General features: G+C 44.7%; 1 protein-coding gene across 3 annotated transcripts in view; it reads left to right on the forward strand.

The window, feature by feature from the left end:
- The window catches only part of Ntrk3 (neurotrophic receptor tyrosine kinase 3), a 367,393-nt gene that overhangs the window by 84,514 nt on the left and 263,458 nt on the right, over positions 1 to 19,421 (forward strand). For all 3 annotated transcript variants that reach the window (XM_050154042.1, XM_050154043.1, XM_050154045.1), the window contains one exon: positions 9,777 to 9,845. In XM_050154042.1, the coding sequence (XP_050009999.1) occupies positions 9,777 to 9,845 (69 nt within the window). The remainder of the gene's footprint in view (positions 1 to 9,776; positions 9,846 to 19,421) is intronic.

Raw genomic sequence — 19,421 nt, forward strand, 5'->3', positions numbered from 1 at the left:
CTTCACCATGAAGGCCAAACCTTCTGGAGGAGTCCAACTTTTTGTTCCCAGCTGGTATCCTGGGTATGCAGCCAGAGTCCTACCCCACACTACTCAGCAGGTGCAAGTCCTGGTCCCCTGCTTCCTGCCTTGAGCTTCTCCAGCCTGTGGGGCTGCGGGACAATAGGAGGGCTTTCCTTTCCATAACACAGACTTCTTGACAGCTGGATTTGGGGACAGTGTTGTCCCGGCTTGACTTTGTGAGCTTATAATTACACTTTTCCAGCTGTTGACAGCTTCTCTTCACCGAGGACTTCAGTCAACAACTGAGTTTCACAGATGGTGTAGAGTTCTGCCTTGGACATCTGTGGCTGCTGAGCACTTGAAGGGTGGCCAGTGCAAATTTTGGTGTGCTTTGAATGTCAAATACACACGGATTTCAAAGACTTACTACACAAACATAACAGCCTAAGAATGAAAATATATCTTGGTGGTGGTTTTCGATGCTGATTACAGGTTGAATTCATGATGTTTTCAATATGTTCATAATTCTTTCTGCCATTTAAAATCCCATTAATAGGAAATTTCTAATGGCATATGGGTCTTGTGTTTATTTTCTGTTGAAAAGCGCCAGTCTAGATTAATGTGGTAGCGTATACCTTTCATATCAGTACTTGAGAGCCTAAGTCAGGAAGACTGAGGGTTCAAGGCCAGTACATATATATATAGTGAGACACTTGACTCTAACCAACCAACCAACCAACCAACCAACCAACCAACCAACCACCAATCAACCAAGAGCTGGAGAGATAGCTCAGTTACTAAAGTGCCTGCCTTGTAAGTACAAGAATCTAATATCAATTCTCAGAACCCCAATAAAATCAGACAGGTCATTCACAGTTGTAATCCCAGTGCTGGGGAGGAGGGCAAGGCAGGAGGATCTGTTGGAATTTTTGGACCGGCAGCCTACCCTACTTATCCAGTTCCAGGCCACAGAGACCATGTCTGAAATGGAAATGTCCAATGCTAAATAGCCTGTGCTAAGGAACGCTTGAGGTTATCACCACAAGCATTTACACACATATATACACACTTATGTACACACACACACACACACACACACACACACACACGGCAAGCAGGAAGGGAATAAAAGAAAGATAGCAAAGGAGAAAATTCCAGCCCAGGATAGAAATTGTTATGATTTTCCTGTGAAGGACCACCTAGCATTTTGGATTTACAGACCTCTGTTGCATCTCTTTGACTCCTCTGTGCTAAGGTGCATGTAACCTGTATCAGTTATCCATTGCTGCTATAACAAATGAAAAGAGCTGGTGATGTAAGGCAATGTAAATAGAGTGTCTTACCCTTCTGTGATGTAGAAGTCTGCAGTGGGTCTCCCTAGTCTAGAATTAACGTGTTGGTAGGTTCATGCTCCCTCCTGGACACCCTTGGGAGAATCTGTTTCTTGATGTTTGCAGTTCCTAATGGCCACATACATTCCTTGACTCACGGTGCATCTTTCATCTTATCCTCCTGTGCCTTGCGACCTTGGCTACATTCTCTGCTTTCTGCCTCCACTAAAATAGATATTTTTTATTAATTCTTTGAGATTTTTAGACATTGTATTTTGATCACATTCATCACCTCTCCAGACTCCTCCCAGATACAACCCTCCTTCCATACCCACCCAACGTTGTGCTCTTCTTTTCAAAACTCATTCAGTCCAATAGCACTGGGTAGATATTCTTAGGTGTGTGGCCACCCACTGAAATGCCTTCCACCCTTTAACAAAACTAATGCCCCTCCCCTAGCAGCTACCAGTTACCAATGGTCCCTTAAGGCTGGAACTCAGTGATTGCTTCTTCCTGTCTCTATTCTGGAATTTGTGTGACTTGAGCTGGCCCAGGTCTTGTACATGCTTTTAAAAGGCTACTGTGGTTACATTTGAGCAACAAAGCAACGTAGGGTAATTTCGCAGTGTTACCTTCACCGCCCCCACTCCGCCCCCTTTGTTTGGAAGTGAACAGTGTGTATCCCAGATTCTGCATGTGGGTATCTTTGGAAGGCTATTATCCTGCTTAGAATATGGCCATAGGCAACACAAAGGCAAGCAGGAATGGCTGCTTTCCAATAAAGCTGCAAAAATAGACCACCAGCCTCCTGGCTGGGGCTTGCTGAGTCTCAGTCTAGGACTGCCATCTCTAAGTATGTAAAGAGGGAGGTTTTTTTTCTTTTTCTTTTTCTTTCTTTCTTTTTTTTTTTTTTTGATGGGTATGCTGTAGAGAGGGGTCTATGGTCCAGTAAGTTTGAGAGACCAAGTAAGTCAGTTCCTGGTTAAGACCCTGAGAAGTTCCATAGTAAATAAGCCATTTTGATTTTCTGTAGAGGAATGTTTTGTCAAGTAGTATGATCCCACTTTCGCATAATACTATTGAGTATGTTGCAAACTTAGATTCCCAGGAACCCACCACCCTTGGCAACCCTGACCTAGTCCAGCAGAGGGCATTTTTGAGAAAGCTGCCTCCAGTCTCCTGATGTAAGGTCAAGACTCCAGGCACGTCACTTGAGATTTGATTAGAGAAAGCATTTTGGCTTCATTAAAGTTCATTAAACGAGCCAGCCAGTGTAATTTAGCCGAATAAAAATGGCTCAGATGACTTTAACCCCCACCCCTTTTTACAACAATTTAATTGAGGGAAAAGCAAATATATCAGCAATGGAGAAAAATGTCTCTTGGCCTTCAAGAGGAAGCTTGGGCCCCAGCACCCGTTTTCTTGTTAGAGCTCTGAATTTTAAAGGGATGGATTATGGGGTTCCCTGAATGCTGTCATTAGATCCTGGTGACGAGATCCCCCCACCCACCCCCAGCACATAAAAGTCACAGAGTCAAGACCATGGGGTGGGAACTCCTGGTTCTTGTGCAAGTGGTCAGTAGACCATCAACCCCATCTTTCTCCCATGATTTTTTTTTTCTTCTTCTCAGGAAACACTATATATGGTTTGATGCTGCAGTAGGGGATTCTCCTTATTTGACTTTTCCTCCTGTGCTTTCGGAAAATTTAAAGGCAAGGCAGTGTGGTGTGTCAGGGGGGTGGATGCTGTGTTCCTAATGTTGGTGTTCTTCATTGAGCCCATCGTCTCCAGCATGATGGTTTTAAGAGGGACACCTCCAGAAACGAGACGAATGCCCTCATAAAGGAAGCCTGACTGAGACTCTCCATCCTGTACAGCACAGGAGGTTAGAAGAGCCTTTGATGATGCAGCCACCACAGGCCGCCCCTCATCTGCTTGCCCATGGTTCCTCCATATCCCAAGAATGCACAGAACTATGACAGATAGACTTCTCTTGTTTGTAAGCCCCCAGTCTATGGTTTGTGTGTGGGTATGGTATGTATGTATGGTTCACATGTGTGTATGTGTGCATGCATACATGCATGTAGAAGCTAGAGGACAATCTCAGAAGCCATCCACCTTGATTTTCTTTGAGACAGATTTTACATTGGCCCTACTGGCCTGTGAGCTCCAGGGATCTACTTGGGTCTTCTTCCCCAGTGCTAGTATTAAAGTGCGTCTTTCTAGGCCCAGCTCTTTTACGTGATTCTGGGGATTGAGCTCAGGTCCCCATGCTTGCACACCAACCACTTTATTGACTGAGCCATCTCCTGGTCCCTAGCCTATGGTATTTTATTATAGACGCTCACATGGATTGAGCCGAAGACCAAGTAGCTCTCTTTCATGTGGTTAAAAAAAAAACTGAGAGGAAAGGGCAGACAGAGTAGAGAAGGTGATAGATCATAAGGAAGGGAGAGATGCCCCTTTCCAAAGCTGCCTCTCTGCAAGAAATAACTGAGGTTTGCCTTGTGATGTTTCCAACTGGCAAGCTGCAGCCTAGGAGCCGTGGGATTGGGAGGGGTTTCTGGGTAGCAGCGCTGAGTGCACACACAGAAAACACGTGATGTACTGAGGAATTGCCCTTCGGTAGCTGCAGAACGAATCCTCCAGGAAAATCCAGTGCCAGTGGAATTTGTCTTTGGGATGAGAGCTGAACAGCGTTCCGGTTCCCCGTTTTTCTATCTCACTAGTCTTTTGCAGGGGGAGGCTGGGAGGTACCTAGGGAGTTAACAAATGGACCAATAGAAGATTGGATATTAGCAGCTGGAACTTGTCTTGGAGACTGGTTCCTCAGTGTGATCATGCATATAGAGGAGGGTGCAGGATGACAGAAAACCATGGCTTGGAGTCCTTCCCAGGCTATAGTGGGGCATTCAAATTGGTTGTCAGGGCCTCGGGGCAAATGACAGGGCTGAAGACAGGTGCATTCATTGTCTAGGCTACAATGACACAACATTATAGCTCGAGTGGCTTCAACAATGGACATTTATTTCTTCTGTTCTGGAGGCTCAGGGGCCAAGATTAAGGGTCTTGGCAGGTTTGATTTCTTTTGAGGCCTCTATTTCTAGTTTCTTGGTGGCTATGATCCCTCTGTATCTTTACATGGTCTTGCCTCTGAGTGTGTCTATGTCCACTTCACCTCTTCTTATAAAGACATCAGTCAAGTTGAATTATGACCAGCTCTAATGATCCCTTGTCATCTTAATCACCTCTTTATATGCCCCAATCTCTAAGAATATTAACATCCTTAGGGTTCCAACCTGGAACTGTGCGAGGAAGGCGCCATTTCGGCCCATGATCATAGAAGTCCAAATGTAAGCTAGAGGGGGTTGAGGTGATGCAGAGGTGCAGCAGTCATCTAAGAGTCGGCACATGAGGCAGCTGACAGAGAGGTCTGTGATGCTGATGTGAGTGTGTCAGGCTATGTGTGGCTGAGTGGCGTGTGAGTGGAGCAGGATGGTGTAATAGCACAGAGAAGTCAGGTGGGTTCCTCAGCTATCCTCGATACGAAGGAATAGCAAGACATCCTGAGTCTGCTTCTGCCAGTAGAAGCGCTGCTTCTAAAAGTTAGTCCCGCTTTGGTACAGGAGGTCTACCGGCCTCTGTCTTCAGGATCTCTGTCGATGGCTCTTACTGTCTCCCTTTCAAGTCTCAGTGCCCAAGTATTGAGGGCCACAGAAGGGCTCCTCTGCTCAGATACTTCCTGCAGCCGGGTCCATATTACTGACCCTTCCATGGCGTAACTGACTTAGGCTAGAAGGAGATAGAGGGCTCCACTCCTGATAACTAAAGATGGGTGCTGCTCTTAGTAACCCCATAGGCTGCTTTACCAGGGGACCTGTCTATCTGACAGAGTGGCAGATTGCCTCAGAGGATCCCCGTTTCCTGCTTAGTTAATGCAGGGAGGGCCACCTCAGCCCCGTCTCTCCACTGGGCCCAGAGTGTGGCCATATGTGTGTCTACCACTTTGCTTTCAAAGCTCCTATCATTTCTGTTTATTACCTCTGGACCCCAGAGTGTGGCTGGGAGTGAGACAGTCGTGCAGGACAAAATTAATGGCTTTGTTTGGAAGTCTCAGATGAGAGAGAGAGAGAGAGAGAGAGAGAGATTGGACTCGGGAAAGCGATGCCTCATCTCGTAAAATCTCACTCACCAAACTAATTTGATGGTCAGATGACTTGGATACTGGCCATTGACCCAAGCAAAAGTCAAAGGCAGGTGACAATGGATCTGCTGGGAGGAGGCACCAGGAGGAGGCTGTGTGAGCTCCAAGGCAGGGTGACTCTTAATTAAACTCTTGTCTGATGAGCAGTATAACTGGACCATCAATAACTGCTGACAGATGGATCCAGGTGAGGGGTCAGCGGGAAGGAGAACTGGGGCAGTCAGTTCTGCCCATGTGGATGCTAATGCCCATCAAAACCCCAGACCTCACTTTCCCCATCTCTCCTGTTTCATGGGAATGTATAAATGCCCAACAGGACAGGACTGCTGGTGGTACACCCTGTTTGTGTTTGTGGAGTGTTTGACCTGGGTACTTCTCTGTGTGTCGAGGGCAGTACACAGGACTTGCACACTGCACAGTCCCTGGACTTCTGAAGCAATGTCCTTGTATCTGGAAATGCATGTGAATATATATATATATATATGTGTGTGTGTGTGTGTGTGTATAAATATATATACACACACATACATATATTCACTCTGTCCACACATATATACATATATGTGTATATATACTCATATATATACACACACATATATATGTATATATAAGTATATGTATGTATGTGGACAGAGTGAATGCCTACTGCAGTGGCCACTTCATAATGTGCTTGAGAAATCTAAAGAATCTTTCTCCTCCAGGCGGAGCTCTGTGTGTGAAGGGGGGTGGGTGGGCTGGAGATGAAGCTGCACCCCTGTGGAAGAACAAAAACTCACTCCTTCTTACTAGGTGTCCCAGGCCCCCAGCCGCCTTTCCCTTGTAATAAGGAGGGAATAATGCTATTCCTTATTCTTTATTTGCCCAGAGTGCCTATGATTTTCTTTCTTTCAGAATCCAATTTTCTCTTGACATTTCTGCCTGTTGTAGCAAAGCATGACCTTTGTAAGAGGACGTGGCTGGCAGCCTGTTTTCTGCCTGGGGCTCCCCAGAACTCCTGGAAGGCTCTCTGCCTGTTCCTTTCTCGGAAAGGAGCCAGGCTGCCCAGCGTACCTGGGCCAGTTCTGCCTCTAGGATGTCTTGTTCCTAACAGAAGCCTCTCTCACCAGAGGTGTGCTTCATCAGAGGCATGCTTCTCTGGGCTCAGTGAGCATGAGGTCCCCCGTAGGCTGCCAGGGCTCAGATTTTTGAAGCGTAGATTTTGTACAGTGGAATACTGAAGAAAACTAGGGAACTAAAGGTGCAGGCTGGGAACCTTTCCAGATGTCTGCCAGGATTCTCTCGTGATTTTGAAGTTTAGGAATTGTTTTGTGTGTGTGTATGCATGTGTGTGTGTGTGTGTGTGTGTGTGTGTACATAGATACACATAGAGGTGAATACCAGAGGTCAGTCTTGGGGATATAATCTCTTTTTGGAATCTGGAATTCTGTGATTAGAAGAGGCTAGCTGACTGGCAGGCTCCATCTATTTCTACCTCCCCAGTGCTTGGGTTACAAGTTTGTTCTGCCATACCTGGCTTTTTTACATGTGTTCTGGGACTCCATCTCAGGCAAGCATTTCCCTGATGGAACTATCTCCTCAGCCCCCATTGTTCAAGTGTTGCTCCCAAGAATGCTGTTGAGCAGAGACAACAAGCAGGAAAAACAGAGACAGTAAAAAGGCTTCTTCCTGGCTGATCCAAGCACTCACATTGGCTGCAACATCACAGGCTAACGGCAATCAAGACTCAGAGGCTAGCAGACTGGTACTGAGGCCCATGGCCTTTGATATCAACTTCTGATGTCCTATTTCTTCCTGTTCTTAGGTTTGAGTATCTGTTCTTGTTTCATATTGAACACATCCTCAATTCTGTAGGTCTCAGTAAAACACATCTCTCCAATACACTATTTGGTTTTACTCTCTAGTTATCTAACAGGCATCTCAAGCTTAATGTTCATAAGAAGTGGGGAGCTCTTCTGTTAATACATTAACTTTTACTAATAGGTAGATATTACTTGTGTAAAGATGGGTTTATAGTGATGTTTTTAAGCCTGCATATAGCATATGAATTTGTTATATCCATCTGCCATTACCTTCTCTTGCCTTTCCTCTGTTATCTGATCCAAGAGGATCATTTTGGTCCCACTGTCCAAATGTGATTAGCTATTAGTAGGCTTCTTCATCTTACTAAATGCCCCGGTAGTCAACAATATGTTAGTGACTTTCTTGGTTGTGTGACATAAGGCTTGACATAAAAACTTAGGGAAGAATATTTTGGCTGATGGTTTCAGAGAGTCCATGGTCTCTCCGTCTCATGTCCTTAAGTACCACAGCATGGTGGTGTGTGGAAGGCCGTTCACTTCTTGATAGATGGGAGGCAGACAATACTAGAAGGGGTCAGAGGTAATACATTACTAAGGACGTAGCCCTGGTGATCTACCTCCAGTATTCTTGACTTCTCAAACTAGTGCCGCCAGCTAGGGAAGAAACATTCAAAACACTTATCTGTGGAGGCCATTTCAGATTTCAACCATAATACCCACCACTCAGTTCGCTCTCTTTTTTCCCCAGAGCTAGCTGCAGGTTCTGATGGCGTTACCCCAAGCACTTACCTTCAACCCATCTCTCCTGGTTTGTTTTTTTTTTCAATTTCTTCTTTTTTTCTTTTCTTTTCTTTTCTTTTCTTTTCTTTTCTTTTCTTTTCCTCTCTCTTTCTTTCTTTCTCTCTCTCTCTCTCTCTCTCNATGAATTGTAAAGAAAATATATGATAAGCGGGATATCTGATATGTGTCCCCTGTGAAAGTGTCATTCAGGCCCAGGAGATAATGACCCATACATGGGCTTAGAACCACGAATCTTGTAAAGCAGCCCTCTACCACTGAGCTACACTCACGGGCCACACTTATTCTTCTTTTCTTTTCTTTTCCTCTCTCTTTCTCTCTCTCTCTCTCTCTCTCTCTCTCTCTCTCTCTCTCTCTCTTTCTTTCTTTCTTTCTTTCTTTCTTTCTTTCTTTCTATGTGTGTGGAAGCTAGGTAAGGTCTCCTAACTAGCTTGTCAACTTCCAGCCTTGGTCTTCCATTTTAAAAAGTGATGCTTAGTTTATGAAACATCCCCACTCAGTGCTTGCCCCCATTGCTTTCTGTTGTCTCCTCCCAAGGTCTGCAAATGTGGCGGGAGTCCCTTTCCTGCTTCTCCCCAGTCCATCTCTGTAACTGTTTCTCAGCTCATTATCAGTCTTTCTGTTCCAAGGTCTCTTGTTAACTACTCAAGCACCCAAGTGAAGTAGCCAACTCCCAATTGCTCTTGTCATTTTGCTTATACTATTCTTTATGCTCATTCATTTGTAATTTGAAGATAAGGTTCCATCTTTTTTTGTCAATGGTCTACCACCCAGACCTCAGCATAGCCTATATCTGACTCTTCTACTTGCTGCAGAAGTCACCTAAATATAAGTGCACATGGACGTGTCTGTGTGTGTGTGTGTATGAACAAGAGTATGTGTTTGCATTGTTACCTGTGTGCTTAATAGATTCAAATATACACGTTTGTATATGGATGGATAGTTATCTAAATGGAACCCGCAATGCCATCCATTCCCATCAGCAAATGAGTACATTGTTCCTGGGTTGCTACTTCATTTCTTGCAGTGCCTAACTACTGCCTTTAAGGGCTGTTATCACGTCCAAAGTTGTTTGTTGAGCCGGACAAAGTAATAACTGTGGGCGTGTTGCCTCTTTTATTCAGAAGACTAATGGCTGCTCCCTTCCCCTGTCCATCCTAATGAGAACAATTAAATAGCCATTAGGAGAAGAGATGTGTGAACAAAAGGCTGATGTCTTGATCTCTGGAATGGGCATGTGTTCTTGGGGAGGGGTGGGTGAGAAGTTTCAAGGAACCTGAAGATTCCCTGCCTGTGTGGATATAAAGGATGCTGTGGGCTTGGTTATCTCCAGGACTATTGTTTAGAGAAGGCTGCTTCCAACAGGCTCCCCGAGGTTTTATTAGAGGGAAGTGTGAGAAGTAAGCAAGAGAACCATATTGTTTCTTGGATGTGTGAAACCTTACCCTGGAGGAAAGGCTTCAGCATCCCCTTCACAGCTGCCCAAGGTCTCAACTCTTAGCAGGCTTATCCTTTGCAAAACTGGGTGAAGAAAAAGAAGTGCACCAACGCCTGCCTCCAGGTGACTGAGTCCTCCACGGAGGGCATTCCTGTTGCTGGCTCTGTCCTTTAACTACCCCTTTATTTGTCTATTTTTGCAGAAACTTGTCAAGTAACCGGCTCACCACGCTCTCCTGGCAGCTCTTCCAGACGCTGAGTCTTCGGGAATTGTAAGTTCGGAATTGGAGGCTCTGTCCAGGTGGCGGAGTGCTGGTAATGGTCGGGTGGGGAGGAGTGTCAGGCATTGGAGTGCCTGGTGGCTGGGCTGTTTGGGTTGGGTAGCACTGAGCATACCATGTTCAGTGACAGTGATCCACCCCCATCCGTGGACTTGACTTTTGATGCACACTCTGTTTCAAAAGACAGAAGCTCATCTTTTATCAGCCTTTGGTTTTGTGATATCAATAAATTCCTAATAAATATTATTTGCTATACATAACTTTGTAACTTTATCAGGTATGCTTTTGTTTATATGATCTTAGATTTAGCATAATAAGAGTTAGAGAAGGTAGCTATAATTTTCTGCATTTTGTGGATTCAAAGTCCTAGGAACCCCCTCAAGAATCAGCGACAGTTGCACTGCTAAAGGACTTGCGTAATTGATACTTGAGCATGGCCTTCCAGCTTCAGACTGTATGGCCCTTAGAGTGCTCATGAACTCACATCAACTCATTTGGCTTGGTGTCTGGGCATTGTGAGCATGGAAGAGGGCATATATTTATTTTATCTGTGTGTGGACTGCTCGGCTTTGCTACATTCCAAGGTTGATCAGTGCACTCTTACCCTAGCCAGCCATTTTGTGCAAACAGATGTTGGCTGGGTGAGTGCAAATTCGTGACCACTGCTGGAGACAGGAGAAAATAACTCATGCTGCTGTGTGAGTCATCAGGGTCCTCTCTGCGCGTGAAGGACAGTGTATTATGAGGAGGGAATAAATCAAGGAAATTTAAAAGGAACTGAGGCATGGATGGAGTTAGGGAGTCTGGGTTTAAGAGAGACTGCTCATGTGTTCCTTTTAACTTGGTGACTCAGATCCAAATTCCCTGTCTGTAATCACAGCATTTACCAGGAAGCAAAGACCTTGGACCTCTGCCTTGGCTATGGGCCTTTTATCTTCTTTTCCCACCTGGCCAGACCTATGTTCATGGATAAGTTATAACCTTGATTTTTCAGATCAGACTCATTACCCTTGACAGCTTTGCATATTATCCTTGGTCTTGTGGCCTGACTGTTCACATGATCCTTTCCTGAACCATCTCAGGGATGGATAGAGAGAGATGATCATTTTGCAGGTATTGCTAACTGGGATTCCCGGTAGTCTCAGTACCTGGAAGGTAAAAGCAGAAGGATCAACAGTCATGGTTTAGCCGAGCTACATGAGTTACAGGCTAGTCAGTCTGGGCTGCACAGTGAGACCTAGTCCAGAAACAATGGACACTATTACCGTATATTGCTTTCCCTTCTTAGAATTGTGTCCCTCCCTGCTAGGCTCTGACTCTGATATTCTGGAACGGGCAGCAGCAGACCTTGTAGCCAGAGTTCTTAGTCCCGCTTCAGTTGATATCTAGATGGGCACCAGTAGGCTCTTTTAATAGCTAAAGGAAGGTAAACAAATTCGTATTTATAAAGCATTCTCCATAACAGACTTTGTCTCTGATCTCTAATGTCAGAGATGTCATCCTTGTATTCTACTCATTCCCATCCTGAATTAGATGTAACTTCATGGAGGACCTTAGGGGTAAGTTGGCACGGCCACAGCAATGATTTCCTAACTCTTTTTTTGTGCCGGGCACTGTGACAGCAATCTATTGAATTATGTATGCTATTTGATTTAATCCTTAGGACAATTTTGTAATGTAGACATTCTCACTACCATGCCACATTGGTGGACACTGGGTTACTTAGCAAGGGAAGACTCTGATTTTAGGCCACCCATGAGATGAGCAGTAGTTGTGTAGACTCAAAGCCTGGACCACTGCGCTTAACTGTCCTCCATCGTTTTTTTCAGCCAGTTAATATATCCTACAAAAGGCGTGTGGCTACGAGTCTTTGCTAGGTGTCTCTCTGCATCAGTTACATTTTTACTGCTGTATCATTACATATTTTCCATTGTGCAGATAAATTATAGCTTTGCTTTTCCAGACCAGTGGGTGGAAGTGAGACTGACAAGATACACAAGAGAGAAGCAGGGTCTGTGTTAGCTTATAGCTCGAGAGGATGTTGACCGCCATGGTGAGGAAGTCATGGCAGCAGCTGTGTGGAGAGGAAGCAGAGAGAGATGAACGCTATGCCCCACTTAACTGTTTCCCTTTTACTCAGCCCAGGACCCCAACCCGTGTAATGGTGCCGTACACATTTCCGGGCATGTCTTATCTCCTCAGTTAACCCAATCTATGAACCCCTTCATAGATAGATCCAGGAGCATGTCTCTTAGGTGATTCTGAATCCAGTCAAAATAAACATGAAGATGAAGCAGGTACTAGTTAGTTTTCTGAGATAAAGCACTGTGAGCCATGTAGCTTATAAAAAGAATATCTGGGTCTTATCGCTTCTAAGGGATAGGAGTCCGTCATCAAAATGGAGCAGGGCATTACAGCTGGCAGTCAGTCATGACACTAGAGGAACAGCAGGAAGCCAAGAGAATACACTGGGATGATTGTGGGCTTTGGAAACCTAACCCTACCCCTGTGACACACCTCCTTCTGCAAGGCCATTCCTTCTAACTCTTCTCAGACAGCCACCAATTAGGGACCAAATTTTTAAATGCCTGAGACTTTGGGGGACACTTCATTAAAACCACAACAAAGCATAATGACCTCAAACTGATTGGGGGTAGAAAGTCCATCTTTTTGCATCTAGTTCTCCTAGAATCTCTGCTCCTCAACCTAGGGGAGGCCAGAGACAGTATCCCCCCAAAAGATGTCAGGGTCTGCTAGAAGCTGAATCATCGAGAAGATGTCCAGTGTTCTTTCTAAGAAATCACGGGTTATGAAATCAGTGGTGTGCCGCCCAGACACCCTGCTTCACGGAGATTTAGAAACAGTTGTTCTGTGAATATATATTTAAAGGAAATGTCACGTTTCTCCCAGAGGATCATGGGATTCTGCATTCTTCTTTGCCTGGGATCAATACACTGGTGAACTGGATAAAACTTATGGAGGAATGAAGACATTCCTTGCAGAGCGAGGCAGTTTGTGGGTGCCACCATACCCAAACAGCATTTTGTTTCTGTCATCGTCTTAAATCAGAAAAAGTCATATTGGCGGATGAAGAAGCTCCTCTCTAAGGAGCAATCACGCTGGTAGGGGTCTAGTGTTTGAGGAAGAATTGAATGTTGAGAGTGGAAAATTTATCTTTGGGCTGGAGGGGGCTGTGCGTTGGCTCTCAGCTGTGGCTATGATTAAAATCCAAACAATCCTTTTCCTGGCAAATGGAAGAGGGGGTAGGATTTTCTTGTCTGACTCCTTGATTAGTCCACATGGCACCATCTGCCCATGAGCCATCTAGACTGCCAGGGTCTGCTTAATGGAGCCCGTGGGATTGGGGTTTAGGGATATGTCCGGTGTTGTCGGGATGAGATTTGGCCTTGCAGGAGAGGGACTCAATGCGCAGTGATAGCCAGAAGAGTCACAAGCCAGGCGAGTGAGATTTCCAGTGAGTGTCTGCAGAAACAGACAGGGTAAATGGGATAGTTAGCCATTTCTTGGCACAGCTCCTTCTTCCATGAAGGCCCTTTGGAGGGTCTTTGCCATGCCCCAACCAACCTCTCTGCTATGGCACAATCTGTGATGTTACAGTTGATGCTATAGTGGACATAGTTGAGCCCCTCATTAGAAGGGCTAAGTATGTGTAGCGTTCCACCAGGGAAGGAGAAGAAAGTCACTCATTGAGTAATGAATATATACAGGATTCTGGCTCATCCTTGAAGCTACCCTACAAGGGAGTTGCTATCATAACCCGTTTTGCAAATGAGGGATTCAAGCCTGAGCCAAGTCAAGTAACTAGACCAGGGTCACATAGCTGGTGAATTGGTAATTTGGAGACTAATGTTATCATTTTTAGGATGACCACCACCTGAAAGCACTGTTTCCAAAATCCATTCTCTTTCAGCTCCTAACTTAGGATGAATGTTTAGCATGTCCTTCCAGGAGCCAAGATGGCTGTCTCCCCCGATTGGAGCCATAGGAAAGCCAAAATCACCTCAGAGCTCTTGCTGTGTGCCAAGACCCTTGTACTTTTAATTTCCGTGAGATTGGAGGGAGGACTTTTGGCAAGCGCCTGACTCAGTCTCCCTCCAGCTTAGGAAGTGCCCTTCCTACTGAGCGAGCTGAGAGTGTCTTCTGAGCTTTGGTAGATTTGACAGAGTATGGCTTGGCATTGTACTGTACTCAGGAGTTTCTGGTTAAGGCAAGATACTACTATTTTTTTTTCTCCTGAAATTAGAACTGTCTGTCCTAAAATCAGCAAGATTCTGAGAGACTATCTTAGAGATAAAGGATGAGTTAGGAAGAAAAGTTGCTTGAAGTTTGAATCCCATGGTACACCTTAAGTGATGGCAAGAGGCACCAGAGGTATATCAGCCCACACCGTAGAACCCTTCAGAAACACTCCGAGGATCGTGAATACACAATGAGCAGGCTTCTCTTAATACCCCGCAGGCATGGAACAGACACGATTGAAATAGATTGGAATATTTCATTCTCTTAAAGCAAAGTGATAATTACCTCTGTTATAATTTGCAGATTTAATCGACTTGGTAAACACTAACTCAGTATGGAAGGAGGCTGGGCTGCTCCTGGCACTGTCCTTCCTCCCAGTCTTGGTTGTGATGACTTTGAAAGCTATCAGACAATACACCAAGCCATTCCATCACTAGTGCTATTGCTGCCGTGGTCATTTCTGGCTTCGTTATGACTCCCTTTTAATCCATAAAGCATGGAGTCGCGTATTAGCACTAATGTAGAGAAACGAGGAGGGACACACTCATCTCTGTCTTACAGACTTTAAAGTTGAGTCTTCGGGGGAGGATTCTCTGGCAGTCCCATTTCTGATAGGGGCCTTCTAAAGTCCCTGCAAACCCGGCCACTTCAAAACAACAGAAATGTTTTTGCTCATCGTTTTGAGACCAGCGATCTGAGTCGGTATTATCAGAGGCCCTCTACCTTCTGAGACTCTGGGGATTAAGCCTTCTTGACATTGCCAGATGCCAGCTGCTCCTTGTGCTTTTGAACTTGTGGAAGCCTTCCTTGTAGCCCCTGCCATCTTCCCCATGGCTGTTATCCATGTCTCCTTTTTCTTTAGCCTCCTTCACATCCTCTCTAAAGATCCCAGTTCTTGTGGGTGGGTTCAGGGCCCACCCCAGATAAGAATGATCTCAACCCCTTATCTTACCTGGATTCTGTCAACAGAGAAGGTCAGATTCACGAGTCCTGGGGTTGGGACTTGGACATAGTTCTTTGGAAGGCACAGTTCAACCCATTCATTGCTCAGGATAACTGAGTTATCTCAACTTACATCTTTTATTTATGGAATATTAGCACAGTCTATTATCGTGAGGAGGCATAGTCTGTGCCCTTCGTCTGGTAGCAGTGGCCTTGCCTCTGCTCACATGAATCTTTTCCCTCTTTTGCCCAGCCTGGACCCCAGGATTGTACCTGGCAGTGCTGAGGGTACAGAGGGGAGAAGGAGAACCCCTGAATGATGACTGGAGGGCAGTCAATGTTTTCTGAACAGAGTCATGACTTTGGCTGATCCTGCAAAGTGGTGGCTTTTTTTGGGAGGGGGGAGGCTGTATCTGAACAGGGCTGAGTTAATCTGTGGGAACTCCCCAGGGCCCTGCGATTAGGCCTTGGGCCATCTTGAGGCCAGGACTGGGCAGCAGTAAACTGTGCCCTGAAGCAGTTGCTGCTGTATTATTCATGGAGCCTCTTGCATTATTGATGGGGAACAGAGCAGGACTCTAAGCGTGGCTAGTCTGCCCCTGCAGCTATGGTTGAGACTCTTCTTGTTGAGCACTGATTGCACAAGAGAACTACAATGTCCAGCTCAGAACTGGGACTTTTGTGTCTCTGTGTTTGGCCAACATATTTTTGTCTGGACATAAAGGTGATTGTGGATTGGATCCATGGGACATGCAGGATGCTACTGTTTGGAACTTTGGAACTTCAAAGCATTTTGTTAGGTGTGTCTTTTTAAGAGGAGGAGGAGGACCTCCTCCCCCCCCCCACCTGCCTGGTTGCTATGCAGTTCCTAGCAGACCCTGGTGAACAGTAAGACACTAGCTCTTCAGGTACATCCCTTCTGCTGGAACAGACTGTATAAGCAAAGCCTGGGACCGAAAGCATGGAAGGATATGAGCTGTTACTGAGCCAGCATCTGACAACATCTGTAACACATCCCAGACAGCTCAGCTGTCTCTGCTGCTAGCCTCGGGACACTTTGGCATGATCTGCCTTTTGGGCCTCTGAGATGCTAGTTTATGCCCACACAAGGAATCCAACAAGAGGATGGACTGTGTTATGCTCTATGTGGCTTGAGGCGACACTGCGAAAGCTCCCCACTAGTCTAGCCTTTTCAACGCAGGCAAATAATTTGTAGTTCTATATCCATTTAATAATGAATGGCTGCATCTTGTCAAGCGAGCAGCTGGGGAAACCCAGGCTGACCGGCTTCAGTTTGCACATCTGGAAACATCTGGATTCTCAGTGCCATTCTGCGGGGTTACCAGGCCTCTCCGCAGGTCTCTGCAAGGGGGGCAGCATAGACCATTCCATTTCGAGGCTTCCCTCTTTTACATAGAATCAACCCTGGTCTTGATTATCTGCTTTCCTAAGGATGTCATCAGATGTTCCTGCCTTCCCTACCCTGTGTCCTTGTGAAGGCCAAACAAAGTCATCTGTGTAGGACGCTATGACAAGAATAGTACAAATGCTCTTGCACTTCATTCCCTTCGTGTGCGCATGCGTGTGGATGCAAGCACACATGAATTGAATATGATTGTGGAGCCCAGAGGTCGGGTAATTCACCTTGATTTGTGGGCTCGGGTCTCTCATTTGTCTGGGACTCATTAGTCCCTACCTAAGCTCCAAAGGTTCTGGTTTAGCCACCCCAGTGCTAGTATGCTGAGTGCTCACCACTGTGCCTGACCTTTTCACAGGGACCTAGGGCCCAGACAGAGATCCTCGTGATTGCACAAGACGTCCTTCCCCAGCTGACCCGTGTTCACACACCCACACTACACTCTCATCTATTCCTCTTTTACAGTTTTCTCTCCCCTGTCTCATCTCCCAGCTACATAGGCATCTGACATAGCTCCGCGTCCGGGTCTTCCAAGGCTTCCTGACTGACCCTTCCCTTTCCTTCTCCAGGACCTTGGTCTCTCCCTTCCCTGCCCTGACTTTTGTTCCCGCTGGGCTCCTTCCATCCTTTCCTGTCTACTTGTGCTTTCTCCTCTGCTTCTGGCACAGAAGGGGCTTAACTTCAACCAAGTTACCAAGGGCAACAGTAAGAGTCTATATTATTTTGGGATTCCCTGACCAACAATTCTAATGGAATTTCTCATGCCTGTTACTAGGGTTTTTGCCACACTCTGTAGCTTTTGTAGGCAGTATTGTCAGCACAGGTGACATACTTCATATACATAAATTATTTTAGGTAGATGTAAAATGACATGATTCCTTGCTTGAGTGCTCATTGTCCCTCCCGTCCTTCTCCTCTGGTATTGACTCTGCTACAGATTTGCAACTACAGCTTCCTCTCCATTTTTCCTGGTCCCTTTTCATATCCCCTCTATGCTGTTCCTCCTGCTTAAACTCTTCCCCTCCTGCTCCCTGTCTTTTTGTGCTTTCCTGATTTCTATAGTTACTCCATGTTGTATCCTCATATCTGAAGAGTTGATGCTAGGAAGTACAGACGAGGAAGACCATGTGGCCTTTGTCTTTCTGGATCTAGGTCACTTCCTTCAATATTATTCTTTTGTGGATTTATCAGTTTGCTTGCTATTTTCATTTATCTTTGCTGCTGAATACTATCATGATTGTGTTTGTATATCATATTTTCATTATCCATCTCTCATTTGAAAGACATTTAGGCTATTTCCATTTTTTAGCTATTGTTAATAGAGCAGCTTTGAACATGACTGAGCAAGTATCTGAGGAATAGGATGTCAAATCCTTTGGGCATAAGCCAAGGACAGTATAGTTGGGTCATAGGGTGAATTATTTTTTAGCTTTCTGATGATTCTCTATACTGATTTTTTTGAAGCAGTGTTACCAGCTTTCATCCCACCAACAGTGAATGAGAATTCCCTTTTCCCTATGCCCATTAGTATTTATTGGCAATTGTTTCGTTGATTTTAGCCATTCTGACTTTCTCACCACAGTGAGATTCCCCCAAAAAAATCACATGGTCATGTCAATAGATGCAGAAAAAGCCTTTGACAAAATTTAATGTGTTTTCATGACAAAAGTCCTAGAGAGAGTAGATCTGGAAAGAATGTTCCTCAGCACAATAAACGGTATACATGAAAAGTGCACAGTTAGCATTTTCCTAAGTGAAGAAAAACACAGACAGTCCCATCTAAATCAAGAATAAGAGGACTGCCCTCTCTCCATATTCCCGTCCAATAGAGTACTCAGAGCACTAGCTGGAGTAATAAGGCAAAGGGAAGAAATTAAAGGGATACAAATAGGAAAAGAAGAATGATCCCTATTTGCAGATGATATGATCTATATAATAGATCCCCAAAATTCCACCAGGAAACTTCAATTTCTAACAAAAATAATTTCAGCAAAGGGACAATATGAAAAATCAACTTATAAAAATCAGTAGCCTTTCTATATACCAACAATATATATGCTGAGAAAAAGGTCATAATGCATTCAAATTTGCAATATTCTCAGACAGCAAAATGTCTTGAACTTAACCCAACCAAGGAGGTGAAATAACTCTTCAATGAAAGCTTCCAGTTTCCAAAGAAATGAGAAAGATACTAGAAAATGGAAAAGTACCTGGTGATCATGGCTCAGTAAAGTTATTATTATGAAAATAAGCCTCTTACCAAAAGCAGTGTACAGTCTCTCTGCAATCCCAAGTCAATACCAATAGCATTCTTCACAAGAATAGAAAAAAAGCTCTAAAATTTACATGAACTCAGAGAAGGTCCTGCATAGCCAAAGCTATTCTGAACAAGAACAATACTGAAGGGGTGGCTATTGCAAATTACAAGGTACATTATAGAGCTATAGTAATAAAAACAACATGGTGCTGCAATTAAAACACACATATAGATTAATAAAGGAAAATAGGTGACTCAAATATGAATAATCATAGCTATATCCATATGATATTTGACAAAGAGCCCCAAAACATACATTGGCAAAAAGACAGCATCTTTAACAAATAGTACTGGGAAAACATCCAGTCCACCTGCAATGAAATGAATTTATACCCATATCTACTGCCCTGAAGAAATACAGAAATATCATCTCCAAGAGGATCAGAGACATGAGATTTGAAACCTGAAATGTTAAAGTTGCTAGAAAAAAATTAGGCAGAACCCTACAAGATATAGGTTTCCTTCCTTCCTTCCTTCCTTCCTTCCTTCCTTCCTTCCTTCCTTCCTTCCTTCCTTCCTTCTTTCCTTTCCTCTCTCTCTCTTTATTTCTCTCTTCCTTTTATTTTTTTGGACTCCATTAGTTAGTCTTGGAATTAAGGCCAACAGTTAACAATAGGCTCTCATAACACCC

The sequence above is a fragment of the Alexandromys fortis genome, unplaced genomic scaffold (assembly GCF_014885135.2).
Source record: "Alexandromys fortis isolate MF-2015 unplaced genomic scaffold, M_Fortis_MF-2015_v1.1 scaffold_86, whole genome shotgun sequence".
Taxonomy (NCBI): domain Eukaryota; kingdom Metazoa; phylum Chordata; class Mammalia; order Rodentia; family Cricetidae; genus Alexandromys; species Alexandromys fortis.